Source organism: Siphateles boraxobius, unplaced genomic scaffold (assembly GCF_051911475.1).
Source record: "Siphateles boraxobius isolate OS27281-9 unplaced genomic scaffold, OSU_SipBor_1 19, whole genome shotgun sequence".
Lineage (NCBI taxonomy): Eukaryota > Metazoa > Chordata > Actinopteri > Cypriniformes > Leuciscidae > Siphateles > Siphateles boraxobius.
The window spans coordinates 22,739,773-22,766,331 of record NW_027508799.1 but is presented as its reverse complement, the minus strand read 5'-3'; the positions used below and the strand labels follow the sequence as shown (position 1 = coordinate 22,766,331).

The window sequence follows — 26,559 nt, the reverse complement described above, 5'->3', positions numbered from 1 at the left end:
CCATGTAAAGAAGCCCAGGACTCCTTCACTAAAGAGCTCTTAAAAGCTGTCCTCAGGCAGCATGTGATCTGTAGTGTAAATGAGGATCTCAGTTCATGGAGGTCACCGGGTTTATTCAGTTCTTGATAAATATGAGCGGTCTATGTGGTTATTTTTAGGCTCTTATGTTTAAATTACAGTTATGACGTCTGCATTCATCAAGATGTAGGTGTACTTCATGTTCTCTGTTTATTCTGTACAGTCATGAGCGTTGGAGGTTTTAGAGGTGGTTTTTGCTTGCTAAAATGTAAACAAATATTAATAATATCTAGATTTTAATATCTTTTCAGAAGAAAACAATGTTGCTTACAAATTGAAAAGTCACCATCCTCGATGCAAAGGGGTTTTCGGGTGGATTCTTACATGTTCAAGTAAACAAAATCATATTATACTGTATATATAGCTATAAAATGAATTTTCAAAGTTCTTATAAAATATCTTATAAAAGTACTAGCACAACTCTCCTTAATAAGCCCCATGACTTGAGGTATCACTCTTGTCTGTAGCACAAAATGTGTGAGACATCTTAATGCACCTGAATTCAACATCTTCCAGTCTTAACCTTTAAGTATGAGCAATAGAAATAGGTCATGCTTATTAGGAAAACTAACTAGGTCACTTTGAAATATGCATACTTTTTATCACATTTTCTATGCCGACAGTATAGTTTTGAAAAAAATATGGACCAATGTTGTATTGTTTATTTCATTGTCAAATTGGTATTCAAAAGTATTTTCAAATTAACCAAAATTTCATAAAATTAACATGCAAGGGGGTGTGTAGGATTGTATGAATGGAAAGATTTTACGTTTTCTGCAGATGAAAATTACACACAAACCTTACGATAACTAATTATAATAAATGCAAGTGTAATTTGGCTTGGTTCAACCAAGCCACTGCATTCACACACAACACATGCACACATATTGGTACATCCTGCTTTGATCCTGTCCAGACAGTCACATAAATTTCCCTTTTATCTCATAATGCAGAATAATCAACTGAATGGAACGCTGTGCTACAGGCCAAAATAACCACCGGAATAGAGGAATCGGAAAGGAACACAGAGAAAGATGCTATTTTTATTTAGCATCAAAAATGTGTCGATCTTGCATAAAGCTCACAGCACAAATAAACAAGACTAAATGGAGACCGGGCAAATTCTGCTTTGATGAATAACTAAAACGCCTCTCAAAAGCATTGCTGCTCTCGTCCCAACACATCCCAACCTTACAAGTTTTCAAAACAGGCTCTGAATTAGTGTTTTTTTAACCTAATTAAAATGTGCCTAAGCAGCACAGTAATGGCATGTAATATAAATCACAGGGCTGCATTTGCATGTACTGTACCACCTCTACATGCTGGATCTCATATCTGGAATCTAAAGTGAAAAGGCAGCGTCCTGTGTGATAAATACGGGTGTGGACGGCGGAAGACATGCTCCGCTTAAAAGGTTTTTGAAGCGTACGCTGGAATGGACTCCAGCAGTCAGATTTAGTGAATGCGGAGAGACATGATGCTAAACAGGATATCAGTATCTATAACACTTCGAGGGAAACATCAGAGCTCAACAGTTCCCCATCCCGTCCTTTCCCGGCATCTGTGCCGTGTTTCAGCTCGTGTAAACAGCATTTTCAACCGATAAAGATCAAATTACACTCCTGCAGGCTGAGCAAAACAGGTGGAGACAACAAGAGAATGAGTAAATCTTGCACACAAACAAAATGAGTTTAAAGGGATAGTTAAAAAAAACTACTATCACCTCAATGTTGTTCCAAACTTTTATTACCATTTTTATGATGCTTTTGCATCATTTTCATAATAGCATGGGAAAAGAGTGGCGAGTTCATTGTTCAAAATGTCTCCTGTAGTCATGCTACAGGTGTGAAGCGACATGAGGGTGAGTTATGATGAATTTTTGGCTGTAATATTTCGCCTTTGACCCTGAAGAGAGAAGATAATGTTGTACAAAGGGTCTGTGTCAGTTTTGATCATCTAGAGCGAAAGGATCGCAAGTTAAATGCCATGATGAGTTCATCCATTGAGAGACAGAAACAGCATGAACTATCACAACAGTAGTAAAGGTCACTGCCATCTCAGACAAAACAGCAGTCGGCATACAAAACACAGAGGCCTTGACCGTCATCTGTGAGAAGCCAAATACAAACACGCAGCAGGAAAAACTCACACTGAAAAGGATCAAAGGAATAAGGTAGGTTAACTCTATCTGAAGAATTTAAGGGATAATCTGCCTTACATTAAGTCTACACTAGAAGAGAGTTACATGGCTCCACTAGTCGTCAGTATAAATTGTAGTTCACTGGCCTCTTTACCACACTAATAAAGATGCAAATTAGCCCCCAAACTCCCAAAATGATGCCATTGCCAACAGAATCCCGATAGGTCTAATATCCGCATCAATAGTTTGAGAATACAGTATTTGATTAATTTAACATCAAATAAAAGACTTAACATAAAAATAAGTAAAGTTGCATGTTAAAGTCAATATAAAAATGGAAGCTGCAATAGTTTTTCTTCTCGTTTGTGACATATCTGAGTGAAACGGCTTCTGGAATGAGAGAAGAATGTAGGATGGGACTTGTTTTTCGACCTCGGGAATTGATTTGATCATTGGAAGTTGGGCGTTGCTAACTAAATAGAGGCAGTTGTGGAGGATATTTAGTCCCACTCTCCGCCAAGACATACAGTACTTCATGAAGAGAAACAGACGCTGTTTTGGCCGGAGGGAGTTTTATTTTTTTTGATTAAATAGTATGAGTGCACATAAATTTAAAATAATAATAATTATCTGCACAGATAAACCCTTTATAATAAGCACGGTAACATTCTATAAAAATTGATTTCATGATTTCATGGTGTCTTTAAAGGAAAATGAGTGTGTTCACCAAAGCTCACAGGAAGGCAGAAGTGGATAACCATCTACAGTATAGAAACCACTCAGCACACCTACACAGCCATAATGGAAAGTTCACATCAGTTTCTGGGAAACAGATCAAATAAAAAGCACAATTTATGGGTAATATAAAGGCAAGAGCGCTTAGAGATCTTTGCCACCAACACTGAGAAAAAATGTGTCACCAAACTACAAGAGATAACAGAGGAAAGAGACTGTTTTGTGTGTGTGTGTGTGTGTGTGTGTGTGTGTGTGTGTGTGTGTGTGTGTGTGTGTGTGTGTGTGTGTGTGTGTGTGTGTGTGTGTGTGTGTGTGTGTGTGTGTGTTGGGTCTGAAAGTTTTCTGAGAAATCAAATCTGCACAGGAATGTTTGGAAAATGTCTGAACAAAATAATAATAAAAAATAAAACAAATTAATCAATCAAAGAATTTACTTAAGCTGGACAGAGACTTTCTTATAGATATAGATAAATTAAATTATAAAATAAATTAAATAAAATTACCTATTTTTACCTGAAACATTTATATTCACTAAAGAAACTTTGGCTACACTTTATTTTGATATTCCACTTTCGACATTATTACTATAAGTAACTTTGCAACTACATGTCAACTAACTCTCATTAAGCTATTAGTAGACTGTAATGTTAGGGTTAGATGTTTGGTTTAGTAGAATAAGTTGACATGTACTTGCAAAGTCACTTATAGTCAGTAGAATATATATAATAAAGTATTAGCAGATATTAAGCAGACAGTCTACTGATACTCTAATGAGAGTTAGTTGGCATGCAGAGATAACTTATAGTGATAATGTCTAAAGTGGAATATCAAAATAAAGTGTAACCAAAGTTTTCCATGACTGCTGGAACCCTGAACAAACCAATGAATTCTTTAATTAAATGAACAAATATAACATTACAAAAATATAGACTTAATCAATCAATAAATGAACTTACAGTGGAATAGTATTTATATATCCTTTTTTAGTGTCTTCCTCTTCCTTCATTTCTAATATCTGTCCCTTTTCCCACATTCCTCTCAGATTAGATCTACAGCTGGAACCGCAACAGGTGACATCCGGTAGTCATGGAGACAACACAGTGGCTTCCTAAAATTATGGGCTCAAAGCTTTTGGGTTTCAGAAGGGAGAGATGAAACAGTGAAAGGAAGAAGATAGACAGAAAGAAAGAAAGTGATCTACTGCTGATTGACTGTGGCGCCATCTGAACTGACCCACAGGTCAAAGAATCCGAGAGATCTCAGCAGAAGTGCTCAAGTCTTATCTGAGCACAGCAGAGAGTGCATCAAAAGCTCACACAGGGTACAAAAGGCTGATCTGGGGTCAGCGGGAGGAAATCTATCCCGCAGCACAGCGCCTGAACTCTTCCCATGTAATTAGATCGCTAGGGTTACTTGTCGTAATTTATAAAAGACACATATATGAGAAACTTGAGCTTTGAGGCAAAAACAGTGGGGGTAGAGATCATCCTGTGATAAAAACAAATGCTTTCCATTCAATTTGATGCACTGACAGGTTGCTGTGCTCCAAAAAAAAAAAAAAAGAGCAGAGAACAGGTGCAAAAAACTACTGAATCACCAGCTGTTGCCCATTCCTCATTTTTAAAAGGATAGTTCACACAGACATTAAATTATGTCATCATTTAAACATTCCAAACTCCAAAAGAAGTAACATAAAAGGCGTACAAACGACTCAAGTCACTATATTCCAATTTTACCGAGGCTGTGTGTGAAATTTTCCCTTTTATTGTACATTTCCCCCCCCAAGACTCTTAAAGGAATAGTTCACTTCAAATGAAAATTCTGTCATCATTTACTCACCCTCAAGTTGTTTCAAACCTGTATGAATTTCTTTCTTCTGCTGAACACAAAGGAAGACATTTTGAAGAATGTCTGTAACCAAACAGTTCCATTTTATCAGCATGATCAAAACTTTGCTGAAAAAACTGTTACACACAATCTTCTACATGCCATCAGTTGTCTGATTAATAGTTTATACTTTTTTAGCAAGTAAAAGGGCCTATTAGTATATTATACTAATAATTCAGGTCGTAATACAAATTTTTTTGTTGTGAATTTGCTGTGAGCTCCATATTCTCTTATATATATCATACATGTATATAAAAGCCACAAAGTCTGGTGTAGCAAACAAATATGATAATAAAAAAAACTTTTTTACATTAGATTTATTCAATAAATGGTTCCATAAAAAAAAAATTATACACACACACACATATATATATATATATATATATATATATATATATATATATATATATATACATATATACATATTTCAGACTATTATTTCATATGTCAGGCTTTACAGGATTAATTCTCATCAAGAATACAACTCACCGTACTTAATACATGAAAACCCAAATGAGATTTGAGAGAGATCTTCTCACACAAATCCATCATATAACTTCAGAAGATTTAGAATATTGATTTAAAATCATACGGACCACTTCGAAACCACAGTAAATGAGGACTTAATTTTGATTTCGAGTGACTAGACTGCTGGGTGTGAGAGCAGCTTACGGAGTTCTTATCCAGATGATGAGCTTACTGCTGTATTTCTGACTCACTAGTGTGAAGAGCTCCTCCAGAACATGCAGTAAACAGCAGGGAGGAGAACATCAGCCAGAGCCAGTGATACAACAGGAGCCGCAGTGCATGCTGGGCCGACAGTGAAGAGCGAAACTCAGCTTGAATCTGAAGCCCGACAAGGGTTAAATTGAAAAGAGTATATATTCTTAAAAAGTTGTGGACCTTCCCTCCCTTCATTAAACATGGAGAAACACCCATGGTTAAAAATATCAAATGCTACAATAACGCTAGACCACCTACCTCCTTCTTGGAAACCGTATGGCGCTCGTATACTTTAGCAAACAGGTATGAAGCAGCAAAACAGTCAGCAGGACTTTCCAGGAGGACGATCTTATGAGGAATGTGGTTATGTGTGCGAGTCCCACCTCTGAGGTCACACTCGCACACATTCGTTTACATGAAGTTTTTCATTCTCAAAGATCTGATAGGGCCACGGTTGCACCACACAGCATTCCAGTGATGTTTCTGTGCACGCATTTACACACACTCATCTGTGCACACACTCGAACACACACACGCCACTGTCATGTCTTGTCATGTCACAACAGAAACTGGAAAATAAGTACTTTAGACGTATGTATTTGTGAGCTTATACAGTATAAGGGAACTTCATTTTAATGTTGTTCGTCTATTTAGATTAGTCTGAAATTCAAAATCAGGGTGGGGTTGTAGATGCAGGAGGAAGTAATGATGGAGAACAGTAGAAAAAGAGCAGAATGGGCTGAGCCGCTCATAAACAAACACACACACACACACTGAGCTGATGGCTGTCTCTTCCAGTGGATTAAAGGCCACATGTTTAATTGCTTGTTAACAAATGTTTACTGTGCCGTATTGAACTGCACCCATTTCCTGCCAAAAATAGGACAAGAGATCCTGCCAGTCCTACAGCAGCTCACAGAGAGAGGAAAAGAGGAAAATGTATGTGCATTTTACATACAGTATAATAAATAAATAAATAAAGGACTCTAATATTCCAATAGTCAGAAAACAATCTTTTTAGTGCTTGCTAAGGCATATTACTATTGTTCATACTTAGGGTCTGCAATGATATATCAAGGGGTTCGCAGACAGCTATATAATACAGAAGAAGTTATCTGCGAGACAATTTGAAGGAAGATTATCTGTTTAGCTTAATATATTATTTAATAATGTTATGAGTTATTAATAAATATACACTACGGTTTAAAAGTACTGTAATTTATAAGACACACTACAATGTTACCAAAGATTTCTATTTCAAATAAATGCTGGTCTTTTAATCTTTCTATTCATCAAAAATAAAAGGAAAAAATGTATTATGGTTTCCAGAAAAATACTAAGCAGCACAGCTGTTTTCAACATAGATAATAATCAGAAATGTTTTTTGAGCACCAAATCAGCATATTAGAATGATTTCTGAAGGATCATGTGACACTGAACACTGAAGAGTCATGATGCTGAAAATTCAGCTTTGCATCACAGAAATAAATTACATTTTAAAATATATTTAAATAGAACCCAGTTATTTTAAATTGTGAAAATATTTCAAAAATATATTTATTTATTTTTGCTTACCGACCTCAAATTTTTGAATGGTAGTGTAAATAATTGTCATTACCTTGAAAATATAGCTCTTTTTATATTGAATGGCTCTAAGTTGCCTGAGTGAGGAGGTCCCTGGGCATGTATAATGTAAAAAAAGAAGAAAAAATGTATGCTATTACAATTCAAAACAATAAGACTCGTGATTTTTGCCTAGTATATTATAAAAAAGTTTTAAGAAAATCATAGGCTTGCATTGAATGGGGGACATGAGCCATTTAGAGATCAAAATATCATAGGGGTGATGGCATGAGCTCTTTTGAGGGCAGTAAGAAACCATCTAGAACCCCAGAGCACCTTAACAATGGCATATCATTGTGCTAAAAAAACACCCAGAACTCAGTAGCAATCACATAGCAACCACAAAAATCAATCATTTTGAAAAGTCATAACATTCCTTAATCCTTTCCTCGATGTACTGAAGTGTACTTACAGTTTGAGGTTTGTTTATTCATATCGCTAACACAAGTAGGCATTAAGTATAAGCAATCCTAATAGTGATTCTTGTCTTATCAAACGTCTAAGTATTGAGCATAAAATCCCAATAGTCCAAAAGAGTTGTAGTGACATTAACATAAATTATCAAAAAATCATCAACTTGTGTAGCCTACAGATAGTCATAAAGCAGGGCGTGTGAGCATTTCCTCATTGAGTTACATCAGGAGGGGCAAGTTAGGTTATGATTGCAGGACAGCGTTCAGCACCACATCTGGTACAGTCTTGTTTCATTTTGTCTGGTGCTTTTCTTTGACTCACTCTCAGATATTAAAAGTCACAGAGCAATATCAGACCTGTCAATCACCTAACATCTTAAAGGGACTGCTGCCCGACGTCTAAATGTACAAATCAGTCTATGAATCTGTCAGTCACTCAGGTCTCATGGGCAGCACTTCTACAATATACAATTCAATATATCCTTTCTTGTATGTAATCTCTCCCTATATGCCCGCAGGAATCATAAACAATTATAAAATATTGAATTCACTGTAGCTTTCCCATTTGTTTCAAAGTGCACCATCTCCAAGGCAACCAGCATCGAAAAGTGCTGTGGGGTACGCATGCTGTCAGAAGAGTGATGGTAGACTCATGTAACATTAGAAACTAGAACTATTTAGATGATACAAGTGTGTGTGTGTGTGTGTGTGTGTGTGTGTGTGTGTGTGTGTGTGTGTGTGTGTGTGTGTGTGTGTGTGTGTGTGTGTGTCTGTGTGTGTCTGTGTGTGTGTCTGTGTGTGTGTCTGTGTGTGTGTCTGTGTGTGAGTGAGTACTGCATGTGTGTGTGTTTATGGGTGGACAATAAAAACATTAATTTTAATGCACTCAAGGCAAAGGACTCTGATCTATGAATCCCTGTGGGAGGCTGCACTACAGGGAACACACACACACACCGATCCACTAATCAAACTCTCTTTAATGGAATTATGGTGTTTAATTATGCCACGGAGCCCCGTTAGCACGCTGACTCATAAAGACGAGTAGGGTGCACAATAACGCCTGCATGAGTGCATGGACACACACCAAAACACTCCATTAATAATATGGTGAGAGCATACAGTAAGTGGGCATCAGGTCAGTTTATAGTTCTTGGACATTCTTGGCAGTACAGAAGAGGACAAGAAGGCACTTATCGAGAAGTAAATTGAAGAACATGGTGGCTGTTTGAAAAGACATCCCTACTTTCAAATAAAAGAAACAATCAATGGACAAAGGCAACATCTAGTTTTGTTATTTTAGATTGCTAGTACAGGCATTTGTTTTTATATAAAATGTAGCAATTATTGTAAAACTATGCACTTTTTGTCATTATTTGTTGATAATTGTTGTAAGTAAAAGTCTAAAAATCTTAGATCACACTTTTTCCTGGAAATTCGAGTTGAAATTTGTATAAAAAAGTAATTAAATTAATAAAAAATGATTAATTAAAAATGAAAAAGTAAAAACAAATATTTAAGATTCTGCACTATTTCTAGGGCACTGTTACATTTTTTATTTAATTTTAATAATTTTTTTAACATTTTATAAAAAATATATATATATTAGTGCTGTCAAATCGATTAATCGCGATTGGTCACGTGACTTAAGTTTAGTCATTATTATTATATTATATGTATGTGCAGCATATATTATTATATTTATATACGTATATTGCATGTGTGTGTGTGTGTGTGTTTGTGTGTGTGTGTGTGTGTGTGAACATTTTAACCTTTTAAACATGAGAAATGGGCAACTGTTGGTGATTCAGTAGCTTTTTAGACCTGTTCTCTGCTCTTTTTTCTTAGCACAGCAACCTGTCAGTGCATCAAATTGAATGGGAAGGATTTGTTTTTATCAGAGGATGATCTCTACCCCCACTGTTTTTGCCTCAAAGCTCAAGTTTCTCATATACTGTATTTGACGTTTATAAATTACATCAAATAACCCAAGCAATCAAATTACACACACACACACACACACACACACACACACACACACACACACACACACACACACACACACACACACACACACACACACACACACACACACACACAATATATATATATATATATATATATTTATATATATATATATATATATATATATATATATATATATATACACACACATAATACAGGTCCTTCTCAAAAAATTAGCATATTGAGATAAAGTTCAATATTTTCCATAATGTAATGATAAAAATTAAACTTTCATATATTTTAGATTCATTGCACACCAACTGAAATATTTCAGGTCTTTTATTGTTTTAATACTGATGATTTTGGCATACAGCTCATGAAAACCCAAAATTCCTATCTCAAAAAATTAGCATATCATGAAAAGGCTCTCTAAACGAGCTATTAACCTAATCATCTGAATCAACTAATTAACTCTAAACACTTGCAAAAGATTCCTGAGGCTTTTTAAAAACTCTCAGCCTGTTTCATTACTCAAAACCGCAATCATGGGTAAGACTGCCGACCTGACTGCTGTCCAGAAGGCCATCATTGACACCCTCAAGCAAGAGTGTAAGACAAAGAAAGACATTTCTGAACAAATAGGCTGTTTCCAGAGTGCTGTATCAAGGCACCTCAGTGGGAAGTCTTTGGGAAAGAAAAAGTGTGGCAAAAAACGCTGCACAACGAGAAGAGGTGACCGGACCCTGAGGAAGATTGTGGAGAAGGACCGATTCCAGACCTTGGGGGACCTGCGGAAGCAGTGGACTGAGTCTGGAGTAGAAACATCCAGAGCCACCGTGCACAGGCGTGTGCAGGAAATGGGCTACAGGTGCCGCATTCCCCAGGTCAAGCCACTTTTGAACCAGAAACAGCGGCAGAAGCGCCTGACCTGGACTGTTGCTCAGTGGTCCAAAGTACTTTTTTCGGATGAAAGCAAATTTTGCATGTCATTCGGAAATCAAGGTGCCAGAGTCTGGAGGAAGACTGGGGAGAAGGAAATGCCAAAATGCCTGAAGTCCAGTGTCAAGTACCCACAGTCAGTGATGGTCTGGGGTGCCATGTCAACTGCTGGTGTTGGTCCACTGTGTTTTATCAAGGGCAGAGTCAATGCAGCTAGCTATCAGGAGATTTTGGAGCACTTCATGCTTCCATCTGCTGAAAAGCTTTATGGAGATGAAGATTTCATTTTTCAGCACGACCTGGCACCTGCTCACAGTGCCAAAACCACTGGTAAATGGTTTACTGACCATGGTATTACTGTGCTCAATTGGCCTGCCAACTCTCCTGACCTGAACCCCATAGAGAATCTGTGGGATATTGTGAAGAGAAAGTTGAGAGACGCAAGACCCAATACTCTGGATGAGCTTAAGGCCGTTATCGAAGCATCCTGGGCCTCCATAACATCTCAGCAGTGCCACAGGCTGATTGCCTCCATGCCACACCGCATTGAAGCAGTCATTTCTGCAAAAGGATTCCCGACCAAGTACCAAGAGTGCATAACTGAACATAATTATTTGAAGGTTGATTTTTTTTGTATTAAAGACACTTCTTTTATTGGTCGGATGAAATTTGCTATTTTTTTTACATAGGAATTTTTGGGTTTTCATGAGCTGTATGGCAAAATCATCAGTATTAAAACAATAAAAGACCTGAAATATTTCTGTTGGTGTGCAATGAATCTAAAATATATGAAAGTTTAATTTTTATCATTGCATTATGGAAAATAATGAACTTTATCACAATATGCTAATTTTTTGAGAAGGACCTGTATATAGACTGTTAGATGCGATTAATGGATTTGTCGGAACTAGAATTATATATATATATATATATACATATATATATATATATTAAATTTTACATTTAGCCAACAGTTTAAGAGATTTCATTCTTTCTCCACGTAGATCAAAACTGTGATTGGAAAAAAACTATTGTCTGGAAATAGCTTTCCAAGGGCATTATCAAGATGCCCACAGACTGGACTGATGCTGCCAGTAAGTGATGTCAGAATGGCTGTATTTACGGGTTGAATGCACAAGAACGCCACCACAATGCTGCAATGACCAGTGGTCAACCCGGTATTTTCTTTGAGACCTGTGGTTCAGGTTTCACCTAGTCATTTACAGAATCATCATGGAAGCCACTGTAATTGTTAATGTAACTAGTTTAGTTTAGTAGTTTGTACACATGTTGAAGAGTAGCTGTAAAATCTATAGCCTTGTGTGCAGTAGCAATTCAACAAACTCTACTGACCATCCCATCCCCCTCTTCTTACTTCCTGTCTCTCCACAATCCCACTCATGCAATAAATGTAACAATGTCCAGAAGACCTTTTGAAAATTGCCAAATGCATACATTTAATTTCAACCAGACTACTTTATTACAATACATCCCATTTTAATTACAATTTGCAAAGTCAGACGTAGGAACTAAGTAGGAACAATGCTGCAAATTAAATATTCTAATATTTACTTCTGACATCCAATCAATGAATTCATTGCTGAACTTTTCGAGTGGTTAAGGTGATGGATGCAGGTCATCATGCTTGGCAATAAAAGGAGAACAACTTAACTTCATCTCGCAGCTGAAAGGCCTCAGTGCATCGCAGCGCTGCAATCTCACTCATCTCTCCCCACAGTTACAAAACACCACATCAATAATCTTTGCACCCAGCGCAGCTAGATAAAAATACACCACCTTTGGTAACCCAAAGCGATGAGAACTTCTCCACACTCTCATCATGCCTCTGTCTATCTCTCCATCTCTCTTGCACCTACTGTAGGGAAACGACAGAACTTCATTTCATTACCTGTGAAGGCACGGCATCAAAGAAACTACAATGCGTTCCTCACTCAACGCTAGTTGCCACGGCAACATTACAATAGACATTATAAGGCTAATAAATAGTGAGGAGGAGGAGGAGGAGGAAGATGGAAAAAAAGAAGATGGGGTGAACGAAAGCATGAAAATGTGAGATCTATTCCTGGAGCTGCAGAGAGAGGACTTCAATGCCTTTACTGTGCTTTCGGCTCTGATCCGTGGCTTTAATTACAACAGCGCTTGGAAATCATGTCTTGGCCTCTCAGAGGAGATGCTAACATGTGATTCCAGTGATGGCGCTTTTAAATTTTTTTTTTTTACATCATATGCCAGCAGAATTAAATAAAAGTACCATCAACAGAAGGCACTGCTAGATGTTGATAACCTACAAATCTGCTTCTGTTCCAGGCAAGAAGGCAAAGAACCTCAGAACTTCACGCTACCAGATGAAACACCTCAGAAACCCCTTGAAATGCCACCATACAAAGTCCTGTGGCAGTGTGACAGAAGACACGTGTATTAGGGCAGACCAACAGGGAGCTGCCATCAAAGAGAAGAGGAGTGCACCCCTCCATTTGAAAAGCCCCCTGTTAGACTGGAGAGTGACTGAGATGAAAAGGCCCTTTTCACAGTGGAGACCTGGGAAACAGAGATATAAACTTCCCTGTAGTGGAAAAAGGGTTTTGAATGCAACAGTGATATTTCCTTCACCATCCATCACCATTTGCCTGCCTTAAGAGATCGCTTGTCTTGTACAGAGGGAATGACGTATAATGTGGCCAGCGAGAGTCGTGTAACTCACAGGCCAAATGATGCTTTAGTTTAAGGGTTGCCAGGACCTTCAGCCACACATCCACAGGTAGGGAGAATTTCAGGAGCGATACAGAAGAAATAATGGCATCCTTTGGGATCTATACCAATGATTGAGTTTAATAAATGGTAGAAAATTTGACAGCTTAGTCTGACAGCAAAATTCAAAATCAACTTTTTTTGCCACACCTGCCAATGGGGAGTGTATTTACCAGCCATACATACATACCACTCCATGAAAAGAATTGTGCATTATTTTATCATTTTTATACAATATAATATAGTATAATAATATAATATAATTAATATGTAAACATATTTATTTTTAAAATATGTATTTTTAAAATATGTATTTTTATTTTTATATAGGATAATTATTTTTATTTAATAATGTAATTATAAATAGAAATATATATTAGGGCTGCACGTTTTCAAGTTTTTCATTAACCGTTAACCGAGGCCCTTAGCGGTTAATACTCGGTTAACCATAGTCTACGCGCCGCAACCCCGAGATAGAGACACACGAGAAAGGGGTAGTTCATTTTTAACACCTTTAATAACTGCACAAAACATCTTTAACTTTTAGGTGGCAAAATATTGTTTTAGGCTACCTATTTCTGTGAATTACACTGCACAAACCAAAAGTACTACTGCCGAATGAAGAAGGGTCAGTTCTCCCCAGAACATAAAATATTCATTTTATTTTATTTTTCGTGTTCGCATTTATATGGAACAAACAATGGGACGTGGCAGTTCTGGAAGCGGCACTAAAACTTTCACAGAGACCTCAAACAGAAAGCACAAAGCCTTTCTTTAAAGTGAATTTCGTTTTGTATTAATTGTATCTTAATTTTAATCAATGTTTCATCAACCAATTACCTGGAAATAAGAAGTAAATATAGCAGACATTAGATAATACGGAGCCGCCGGCGCGTGAACTGGAGCTCATCTCATAAACGAATTCCGAAACTCAGCGTAGGCTATTAGGTAGCCTACTTGTCTCACAGACCTGAGAAATAAATCTATATTGAAAGGTCTACTTTTAAACACAACAATTCAAAACGAAAGAAAACAGACTGCTCTCTGCTTATGTAATCCGTATGAAAAGTGCATTTCTCTCTGGCGTGTTCACTGCGAAGATCGCGAATCAGCATTGTCAACTTCATCTTTCCAGCTGAGTGAGCCTGCAAACAATTAAAATGTCTCCTTGCTATATTTGACATATTCATAAATAATCATTACTTTTGCCTGTTCTTTTTGACAGCTTTTAGGTTATTGGCAGCGCAACCCAGGCTACATTACATGAACGCGTCAGCACCGAAAACATGGAGATGGAGATTTTTTTTAAATAATCGCACAACCTATTTGATATTCCAATTAAATAGGCTACTCAGTTAGGCTACTCATCCCAACCAACTATTAAAAAAATGTTTACTTGTAAGCGGTCTTTTTACATGTTAGTTTTGTTCTGTGAGCGGGAATTGAAAACCAGGAGTGGACTGTTAGCGAAGTGATTACAGAATGCGTAGAGTAGAGAGAGGAACGTGCTTTCGCTCCACTCCAGGCTTTGATCACATCCCCCTCAGCAAGGTGAATACACCTCGTCTTTCCTTAATTTAAGACCTATTCAAACTAAAATTAAGACATTACACTATTTGAGAAATGAAGCCTATTTACGGCCTTAAAATTATGAAAAGTGAACTTCTTGTGGACAATTCAAATGTCTGGGAGCGCTCTGGCGGTGCAAAAAAGAGCGCTCGGCCACTTAACCGAGCAAAATGTTTCACTCGGTTACGCAATTTTTAACGGTTAATCGGTTAACCATGGACACCCCTAATATATATATACTATATATATATATTTAATAAATATATATATATATATATATATATATATATATATATATATATATATATATATATATATAAAATATCAATATAAATATCACTACCGTTCAAAAGTTTGGGGTCGGTAAGATTTTTAATGTTTTTAAAAGAAGTCTCTTCTGCTCACCAAGGCTGCATTTATTTGATTAAAAATACAAACCCAGTAATATTGTGAAATATTATTTCAATGTAAAACAGCTGTTTTCTGTGTGAATATATAGTAAGTGTAATTTATTCCTGTGATCAAAGCTGAATTTTCAGCATCATTACCCCAGTCTTCAGTGTCACATGATCCTTCAGAAATCATTCTAACATGATTATTTGATGCTCAAGAAACATTTATGATTATTGTGTGTGTGTGTGTGTGTGTGTGTGTGTGTGTGTGTGTGTGTGTGTGTGTGTGTGTGTGTGTGTGTAAAAAAGTACTGGACAATATATAGTAGTTTTTTTTAAATATAATATAATAGTAATTGTAACATCTATCTATCTATCCACCTCTCTAAAAAAAGTACAATAATAAAGTACATTTATTCATAAAAATTAGGTAAATAGTTACGTTGTCATTAAAAATTAATATATACTGTATTTATAACTGCAACACTTGAATTATCATAATATCACAACTAATTATCCTGAGTGAGTCAGACTCTATCTTTACGTGGAACTATACCTGCCGCAAAAACGTCGAAAAGACACATTTTGTTTCTCATATTGATCCTCTAAAGGAGAGTTATTTCACATCTGATGGAAAAATAAAAAAAAGCTAATAAAAAAAATCCTTGATTGTTAAAAGTATATTTTTACTGGACAACTCACAAATAACAGTTTTATTTACTCACCAAACACAATTATTTCTAACAAGTGGTGTGTTAATTTTGGATGCTACCTGACTGCAGGAGGAAAGTAAAAACTGCACTTAACAAAGGTATTGCAACATCCCCCCTGTTACCGTATCTAAACTAAAAGAGCATACTTGGCAAAAGTGAATAAGCACTAACTCTTATAATTAGATTCTCTCTCTCCCACCTCCCTACTTTCCCCCTATTTCTCTGAATACATGCGTCAAGGGGATCAGGGTGCCAGACAAGCATGTGCGAAGCATTAGTGAAATCCAAAGGACTGCAAAGTACACCAGCGTCACCATGACTACCTCACCTCAGCACCAGGATGACATTGCCATGGAAACAGCATCAACTGCCCACTCGACCAGCAGTGCCGTAGGTGGATGCTGAGGAAATGACAGCAAAACCGCCCGTGCCAAAACACTGACGTTTGCTGAGATGGTGTGTTTGCAGAGGGCCTTGTGCAGAACCTCCCTGCATCGCTCTCTGAATGCAGTATTTTTACAAACAATTCAGGCCGAGGACATTCCCACACGCTCTGATGCTGGCTGCTGCTTTCATACCGTGCCGAGTAGCTGAGCGGCACTTTAAAATGCTGTTCAAGCCGTTAAAATGTGGTTTGATGAGCAATTCAGTCACACTTTTACAGTAGTGCTGCTCAAAGCAGCGGGAATCACTCCATTGCTGGCACAAGCAAATCAAGAGAGAGGCTTCCTGCTGAAATTAACATGTCTGTATGAGAGACGCGAGGGGGGTCGGCTGGGTTATCCAGCCGGTGATATCATTGGCTGAAATGCCCATAGACACACCTTCCCTGTGAACAGAAAGCGAACCTGTCCCAAAGCTACTATTATTTGTTTACTCAAGACACTTTCATAACGCTATATTCTTACTGCATGTCAGCAGTTTTTCTTATTTGTCGTAAGGGATTTTAAGGGAAATCTTTGTCTTCTAGACCAACAGGATGAGAAGAGTCGTACCAGTGAGGCCGTAGTCTTCGGCGGATCCGGTCGAGCAGTTGGCGGGGCTGATGGGAGGGCTGGCGGGGGGGCTGGTGCTGAAGCTGGCGTAGCCAAGAGATGAGCTGACCTCCGAGGGCTCGCAGCTGTGGTTCTGTAGGGGTTTCTGGACGTCCTGGGACGAGGACAGTGAGGTCCGTTGCTTTGGCTATGACAGGAAAGAGTGAAATGTTAGCATTAGTCACTTAAAGAGGAGACTTTTACTATTATTAGCCAAGATGATACGATCTCCAAAGCGATAGTAACCAATTACTGGCTGCTGGAGTCATCTAGAGGAGAGTGGTATCAAATTTCTGGACGGTGAATGTGAGCGACAATGCATAAATGTGTGGTTTATAATTCAACTTCAAATAATTAAGAGCAGCAGACTGAGTTTGGACATGTTTCACTGAGCAATGCTCATGTTCATGATTCACCAGAATATTGAATCAAGCTTGTTTTTGAGAAAAAATTAAATGGAAGCACATTTTATTTTTAAAAGGTAAAAAAAAGAAGTTTAAAATAAATAAATCCACATTGTTAGATATAAAGTTGCACATGAGGGTGCAATTATAAGAAAGAGTTACAATTGCAAGATATGAAGTCACATTGTGAGATTTAATATCAGATTCTGAGATCTAAAACTGCAATTACAAGATATAAAGTGGCAATGAGAAATAAAGTCAAAACTGCTAAATATAGTAAAATGGTCATTTAAATTCACAATTACAAAAAAAGTAGTAATTGTGAGAAATTTGTAATTATGAAAAAAGTTGCAATTGTGATAAAGTCACAAATGTGAGGCATATAGTCGCAATAGAAATAAAGACGCAATTGCGAGATATGAAGTCATAATTATGGGAAAATGTTAAATATAGTCAAAGTGTGAGATATATTACTTATGAGAAATAGTTGCAGTTGTTAGAAAGCAGCAATAACGAGAAATAGTTGCAATTGTTAGAAAGCAGCAATAACGAGAAATAGTTGCAATTGTTAGAAAGTAGCAATAACGAGAAATAGTTACAATTGTTAGAAAGTAGCAATTACGAGAAATAGTTGCAATTGTTAGAAAGTAGCAATTACGAGAAATAGTTACAATTGTTAGAAAGCAGCAATTACGAGAAATAGTTGCAATTGTTAGAAAGCAGCAATAACGAGAAATAGTTGCAATTGTTAGAAAGTAGCAATAACGAGAAATAGTTACAATTGTTAGAAAGTAGCAATTACGAGAAATAGTTGCAATTGTTAGAAAGTAGCAATTACGAGAAATAGTTGCAATTTTTAGAAAGCAGCAATAACGAGAAATAGTTGCAATTGTTAGAAAGTAGCAATTACGAGAAATAGTTACAATTGTTAGAAAGTAGCAATTACGAGAAATAGTTGCAATTTTTAGAAAGCAGCAATAACGAGAAATAGTTGCAATTGTTAGAAAGTAGCAATAACGAGAAATAGTTACAATTGTTAGAAAGTAGCAATTACGAGAAATAGTTGAAATTATGAGAAAGTCGCAATTAGGAGGAAAGTTGTAAGTGTGAGTGTAAGTAGCAATTGTGAGATATATAATCGCAATAGAAATAGCTGCAATAGCAAGATATGAAGTTATATATATATAGTTATGCATACCTGCCAACCTTGAAAATATTATTTTTTTTGCGTAGCATGAGTGGGGGTGGGGGGGGGGGGCGGTTGGGGGGTCGGTTCAAATTTGAACATTGCACGTTTTAAACAGGACATGCATTAGCTGAATAAACGTTAGCCAATACAAACATATTTATAGAAAATAGTTGACAATGAATAGACAGAAGTCCAATAATAGCAAAACGAATTACTTATTCTAAAAAGAATATCAAGTATATAAGTTTAGATGAATCCGAAATATGGGGCTGTGTTAACAGTAAAACGTCTGTCTTTTAACGAATTTTAAAAACACGGATGGATAATACAAAATGCTTTCTGACATTTTGACAGAAAAAACCCAAACTAAAACAAAATTTAAACTTAGCCCGTCAATTTACAATTATCTTCTCTCTCTGTGCGCGCGGTCTGTGTTTGTGAGAGAGAGCTCGCGCAGTACTGATACAACGGTACTTTTTAATCCATAAGTAACTAATACGCTAGTATTCATACAAAATGATGTAACATAATTAGGTAGTTATTATTAACACAATAACATAACACATGCAGACTACGTTTCTCAACACTGAGGATGAATAAATAAACACCTGTTTCTCCAGACTCGTGCTTATCAGTAATCCACAAATTACAAAACTTTCATAATCACTAAGCCATAGCGATTTTAATTTTAATTAGATTTATTGTTTATTTAGATTTAAAATGCATACTTAAGCATTTTATAATTTGAATGGCTGAATGATGTTTTCCTCTTATCTGAGTGACCATGAATGAAGGAGTATTTTAATCCATGCGATCACTCCCGTATGATCATCGAATCCAGATTAAGTTAACTAAAAACAATATTTCAACTTTCCACATCCACCCCAGCCCATTTACCTTCAGGAGTCAGACGTGCTGTGACTACTGTACTGTCCTCGCTGATGAACTCAGTCAGACTGCGGGCCGCGGGAGTAGAAGAGGATAGAGCGGGATTCTTTATTGCTGCCGATTTTCAGTCTCTTTTTAATGATAGGCCTTACGCATCTGTCAATCATCCCCGCTTGCTATTTGGGGAATGAACCCAGCGCTATGATTGGTCGAACTCCGCTTCTTTTGCTGTTGCTTGATTTGAGGACTGCGCGTGCACAGAAGCGTCACCAGGTTTTTGCATAGTTTAGAGTGATAAATCGTACCACCGTACTTTGAGGTCAAAATGCGTACCCGCTACGCAAAATGCGTACAGGTTGGCAGGTCTGGTTATGGGACACTGCTAAATAAAAAGTCAAACTTTGAGAAAAATTAATTACGAGAACTAGTTGTAATAGTTGTGTATGCTAGATGCCCTGCATAGTTGGATACTGGCCCAAATCAATATCTCCCACCCCCAAGTTTGAATGAAATTCTGATGCTTGCTTTCACTAACGATTTCTGCAAATACATCCCAACAAAAATCGAATGCACTACGCAATAGAGTTTGTCTACAGTAGAGAAGTAAGCCTGTAAGTAGGAGGTGGAATAGATGTGCGATACATATTGCTCAGCGAGAGGGAGAGACAGAGTGAGACAGGACTCTGACTATGTGCAGAGTCAAGCTTGTATAACCACAGGAAGCCTTACATAAACATCATCTTTGCTTTCAGTTGCATCACAGGTGTCCAAAATGGCAAATTAACTAAAATGCATGAGAAAAATGTCTTTAATTTAACTTCACACACAAATGCACTTGGCAGAAAACTGGCTCCACTTGAAAAGAAAATCATTGAGTAAACAAGACTGAAGTAAAGAGAGGGTGAACTGTGGTCTATATTTAATTTTTAAAAAAATGATACATAATAAATACTTTTAAAGCAAAAGTTTTTTACTGTACGTGTTTCAACCAGCGTTAAATCAATTTAATAATGTAAAACATGACTCCTGCTTACCTCTTATGACCTCAGACCGAAGTAGATCTCACCACGTTTCTACGACCTGTTCGCAGTATAATTCTTAAAGATGTTCTTGTGTCTAGACTAGCTCAGTGGAAAAATAATCCTTATTCTTTCCTCTCGGGGTGGTTACATTTTTGATTACAAAAAAAAAAAAAACAGATCTGATTTTCATTGGGGAAATAATTGTTTGTGTCTTTATACACAAAACGGATATTTTTAAGTTTCTTTACATACTATGGTACTTAAGTACTTCTTTGCTTATGTTTTGTGTTTGTTTCTGCAATTTTGTTTTGCATTTGCATCCGTTTGATTCCACTGTATTTTTATTTGCTCATTTCATCCAAAGTGATTATTATTATCATTATACCAAGCAGATATTTGAGTGCATTTTTTGATTTCATGTATACTTTTATTTATATCATTTAGAAATCCTGCTCACTATGAATGCTTTTTTTAATACCACCTGAATGAATTTTTTAAAAATCCTGCAGCACTCAATTACCATTTTCTGTTGAAAAAGAGGTGATAAAGATAGTTGCGCAAATATGTGTATTTGACTATGCACAGCTACCACAGTTTAGCCCGAAACTGCTAATTCAGGCAATTTTCATGTTGTTGTCAAACACACCTTGTGTCAGGAAGTGCTGCTAATGAACCTGTTACTCACACACAGACTTGCTGTCTCTCACCATGAACTCCTAATGAGTCTGTCATGGCTGACTGTAGTTACATTAAAAAACAAAACATGCCTGTTCATCAAACACACCCACTGTTTCCTCTAATAATGTTCTACAGCAGTCTCACACATACACACACACTTTGACAGATTTCTCTCTAGACTTGCATACACGTGCATGTGTGGCTGCACGTTGGCTCACTAACACTTACCTTCATTACGCAAGGCATTATTCGGCGAACGAGTACAGAGCGAGAAATTGTGCGCTAATTTATGGATGGTAATTATGATAATTATTCAGTGGGCTTTGGGATCACGGGGCAATAAATGCTGCTAACGCGACTGTTTCACCTCCCAGTGGGGCATTCAGCACATTTAGGAATGCAGTACTGTCAATGCATATGCAAATCACATTCAACTCAAATCTCGGAGCGAGAATTTATAATTAAGGAGAAACATTCAGCATTGATTTTATATGCTCATCTGGGAAATAAGTTGAGTGACACAGGGTGTTGATCTACCATCTGCAGGATCTCTGGGTGCATCTCTTGATACTTGTCAAGAACGTGTTTGAGTCAAATTCTCATTGCCATAATGTGAAAAACTCTCATTCATTCTCATAATGTGGGGTGGGGGAGAATTAATTACAAATACAGGGGCTGGTCATATAATTAGAATATCATCAAAAAGTTGATTTATTTCAAGAATTCAACTTAACAGGTGAAACTAATATATTATATAGACTCATTACATGCAAAGTGAGATATTTCGAGCCTTTATTTGTTATAATTTTGATGATTATGGCTTACAGCTTATGAAACCCACAAAATCAAAATCCCAGAAAATTTGAATATTACATGAAATCACACAGTAATTACACAGGAATACCATGGTCATTGAACAAGGTTTTGGTTCTGTTGGCAGTGTGGGCAAGTGCAAATCCTGCTGGAAAATGAAGGAAGCATGAAGTGCTCTGAAAATGTCCTGGTAGACGGCTGCGTTGACTCTGGATTTAATAAAGCACAGTGGACCAAAGTCCTCTTTTCTGATGAGAGCAAATTTTGCATCTCATTTGGAAACCAAGGTCCCAGAGTCTGGAGGAAGAATGGAGAGGCACACAATCCAAGATGCTTGAAGTCCAGTGTGAAGTTTCCACAGTCTGTGTTGGTTTGGGGACCCATGTCATCGGCTGGTGTTGATCTACTGTGCTGTTCACTCAACGCAGCCGTCTACCAGGACATTTTCAGAATACTTCATGCTTCCTTCAGCAGACAAGCTTTATGGAGATGCTTCCTTCATTTTCCAGCAGGATTTGCACCTGCCCACACTGCCAAAAGAACCAAAACCTGGTTCAATGACCATGGTATTCCTGTGTAACTACTGTGTGACTTCATGTAATATTCTAATTTTCTGGGATTTTGATTTGTGGGTTTCATAAACTGTAAGCCATAATCATCAAAATTATAACAAATAAAGGCTTGAAATATCTCACTTTGCATGTAATGAGTCTATATAATATATTAGTTTCACCTGTTAAGTTGAATTCTTGAAATAAATCAACTTTTTGATGATATTCTAATTATATGACCAGCACCTGTATATATTACACTGTAAAGCCTAATGCTCAAAATAATTAAGTGGCTTGAGTAGGGTAAATTAGTTATATCAAATTAATTTTTATTAGTTTTAGAACTTCCTTTTTCTTTTGAGTTCACAAAACTGACACATTTTAAGTAATGTGAATTGTTGTTTTATGAACTTGTTTCTTTAATTTAGACAAACTTAAATTTAACTGAAAATTGGCTGAGATTTTTTATTTCCCATCATGCTTTGCCATGGCACTCGATAGGGAGAGTAAGTGCTAACATGAAGTGTTATATAATGTTTTTATTTTTTTTGTGCAGGATTAATGTTAAGAGGATGATTTAGTAGTGTTTAATGTTTTGCTATGGTGATTTAAAAGAGTTTCTGTTATGTTGGGTTTTTTAGGTGCACTGTTAGCCCAGATTGTATATCTAATTAACAATTTAATTACAGCATACTTAAATTATTTAATTTTGAATGTATTACTATAAAAATGTAAGTGAATTCTACTACTTTTGTAGACATATTTGAATGTGTGGAAAACTTTAAGTTTAAGTTTACTTATTCTTTATTCTTTCCTAAAATCTAACAAATTTGGGGAAAGCTCAGTAATTTTGTTCATACATGTGAGCATCCCTAACAAACTTCAATATCTCCAATATTTTTCAGACCAGCGAGCCAACAATGGAGCCAACAATGTTAGGTCCCTTTACCTTCATGGACTGCCGGTCATTTTGGTGGATGACCCTTCTGCATTCTTTAAGACCTGCTCTGTAAGTTATTAATAGTACCATTAATGCAGAACAGCTGTCTGCTACTAATTTTCAGAATAATTTAATCAGTATCTCCCAGACTTTTATTTTCAGTATTGTACATTTTTTTCAATATCTGTAATACTGGTTAATGATATGAAAAACTGAAAATATTTTTCTTCAAAAGTGAAATAGGCTAAAAAAAAAATATTTTTTTACTGCAGTTTAAAGGATTAGTTCACCCAGAAATAAAAATCCTGTCATTAATTACAATAAATTATGTTTATTCCCTGTGTTTTGTATTTTAAAATGAACGATTTCAATTGAAATAAAAAGAGGTGAAAAATGTTATGTTGTTTGCTTGCTTTTTTTAAATTTTACTCAAGTTATCAAGTACACATTACTTAATTTTTTTAGGGCAACCAGTTTGCTCCAATTTTTTAAGTATACGGGCTAGTACATTGAACTTAAATATACTATGTGTAATAACTGCAAAGTAATTGATATTACAAAACATTTTAAGTTAAATTAACTTAAATTTTTTAAGTTACCATTACTTAATTATTTTAGGGCAACCAGTTTGCTCACATTTTTTAAGTAGATTCCACTTGTCCGGGCTAACAGTGTGGTTGCCATCATGGTGACGAGTGAAGTGAGCTTGGTTTGAGAACAGATATATGTTAAATGTTTTATATTTCTATATGTATTCAGCAGTAACTATGCTATGCTAATGATATCAAAGCATTGTGTTACCAATAATCAAGTTAGCATTTACTGAATTAGCTACTTAAAGTTAGCCAAGCTTACATTACTAAAAATATTTAAGTTAATTACATGATCATTTTAAGTTAAATGAATGAAATATTTAAAGTTAAAAGCAATTAAGAGTACAAAACTAAAATCTGCCAGTTCTGCTTGCTTAAACTTTGGATTTGTTGAAAATGTTTAATGTAACTGATTTTTTTAAGTTTTGCCAACTTATTTCGGTTTACAGTATACATTACATTATTTATTAAAATTATGATAGTAAATTACATTGTACTGAATCTATTAATACTGATTTTTATTCATACCATTACAGTAATTTTTACTGATGCTTTTTCATATTCAGAGTAATTCATTGGTTCTCAACCAGAGGCATTCAGCAAACATAAAGGGGGGACTTAGAATTATTTAATTATATATTTTTTAAAAATGTAGCTTAATTAAAATGCTAAAAACATCAAGATGCAAACTGAAATTATATATATTTTCCCCCCTCAAGGTTGTTTTATTGAAGAACATAGAGAATCAGAATCTTGAATCTTCTGGAATCAAAAAATGTATCATGAATCATTCATTTAATTAAATGTACAGTGTCAACAGTATCAACCTCCTAGCATCGGTTAACAACCACAGAAAAAATAAAATAATTTACACGTAAAAAAAAAGCAGTGATGTAATTATTACACCAGAAATATTGGACAACAATGGGCCTTTGAGTCAAAAAGCTTGAAGTGCTGCAATAATAAAAAAGGTTTTTTTTGTTTTTTTTGTTTTGCAGTAATGAGAATTTGGGAATGTGGAATTTAGAAATGTGTTTAATTGTCATGAGAAAAAAGGGTTTTTAATTTTATCTTTGGCCTGAATTATGACCAAAACAAAGTTTGCAAAGTTAAAAAATAATCATAACCCTGTATACGCCTTGTATTGTGATCAGGTGATTTAATCACAAGCTTTTGTTCTTCAGTAATTGAATGTATTGTGTATAATGTTTGTGTATATTGTGTATAACATTATACATTGAATGTATAATGTTTATCGTGATAATGTCAATTTACTGTACACTGTCATTAAATAACTGCTGTGCTGATTATTTTTTATTTTCACATTCTCCCTTTGCACACTAGCTGATCCACAGAGGGTGTGGATGTGAATTTGAAAGTGCCCCAATGATTCACACAAGAACGTACCCCGTTTTCAAGTCTGGTTTACTGAGTGCCGCAAGCAGTTTATTCATCCAGATAAAGATGCAGATTGAGCAACCTTGATGCCTATAGAGCAACACTTCTATCAACATTCCTCTTGTTTATCCTCCACCTCACACACGAACACACACACTTTCACTCATTTCAATACAACTACCGTCTCCATGACAACGGAGGAAAAGCTGCAAGAACATGGAGCACCGCAATAACAACAACATTACCAAATATAGAGTTCCTGTTGCTAAAAAAGACAACAGGAACACACTCAGCAAAAGGGGAGGGGCTGCGGTTCATTACAAATTGAGACGCCTCAAAGCAGAAATCAAACAGACTGCAGGGTTTTACAACACCTTTTAACCTTAAATGATCCTTAAAAAAGCAACACCAGAAGAAATCATGACAGATGAAAGAATAGTTCAACAAAAATGACATTTATATCATAATTTATCTCATTAAACTCATTACCAAAACCTACAAAACCTACGGTATATACACACACACACATATATATACAGTATATATATATATATATATATATATATATATATATATATATATATACATACAGTATATATATATATATATATATACACACACACGCACGCACACGCACACACACACACACACACACACACACACACACACACACACACACACACACACACACACACACACACACACACACACACACACACACACACACACACACACACACACACACACATTGTTTGTTCTGGAATCTGATTGGCCATGCGATTTTCCCCCAGTATCAGCACTGGAACCGTTTCAGAGTTTGTATCACTCTGCTTACGGCGACTGTCATGACGGTCGAGCAAATCCACAATAATCTTTTTTTTAAATACTACTGTTATGTCGCAAAATGTAGTTTAAGAGTTTTTTTAGGCAAGAATGTAGTTATTTAGACCTCAAATATGTGACCATATATAAACATATCGCCTATTTTACAGTTTGTCTAGATGCTTTCGCAGATGCGAGCTCCAGGCGGCCGCTCAGCGCTCATGTAGCCGAAAAGAACAGCATCATCTTGGACAGTTCTTTGGGAATTTTCTACTGGCTCTGAT

The 26,559-nt window shown here is 36.2% G+C and overlaps 1 protein-coding gene across 8 annotated transcripts in view; it reads right to left on the bottom strand.

The window, feature by feature from the left end:
* The window catches only part of anks1b (ankyrin repeat and sterile alpha motif domain containing 1B), a 163,775-nt gene that overhangs the window by 50,342 nt on the left and 86,874 nt on the right, over window positions 1–26,559 (bottom strand). For all 8 annotated transcript variants that reach the window (XM_077234313.1, XM_077234314.1, XM_077234320.1 and 5 more), the window contains one exon: window positions 16,939–17,125. In XM_077234313.1, the coding sequence (XP_077090428.1) occupies window positions 16,939–17,125 (187 nt within the window). The remainder of the gene's footprint in view (window positions 1–16,938; window positions 17,126–26,559) is intronic.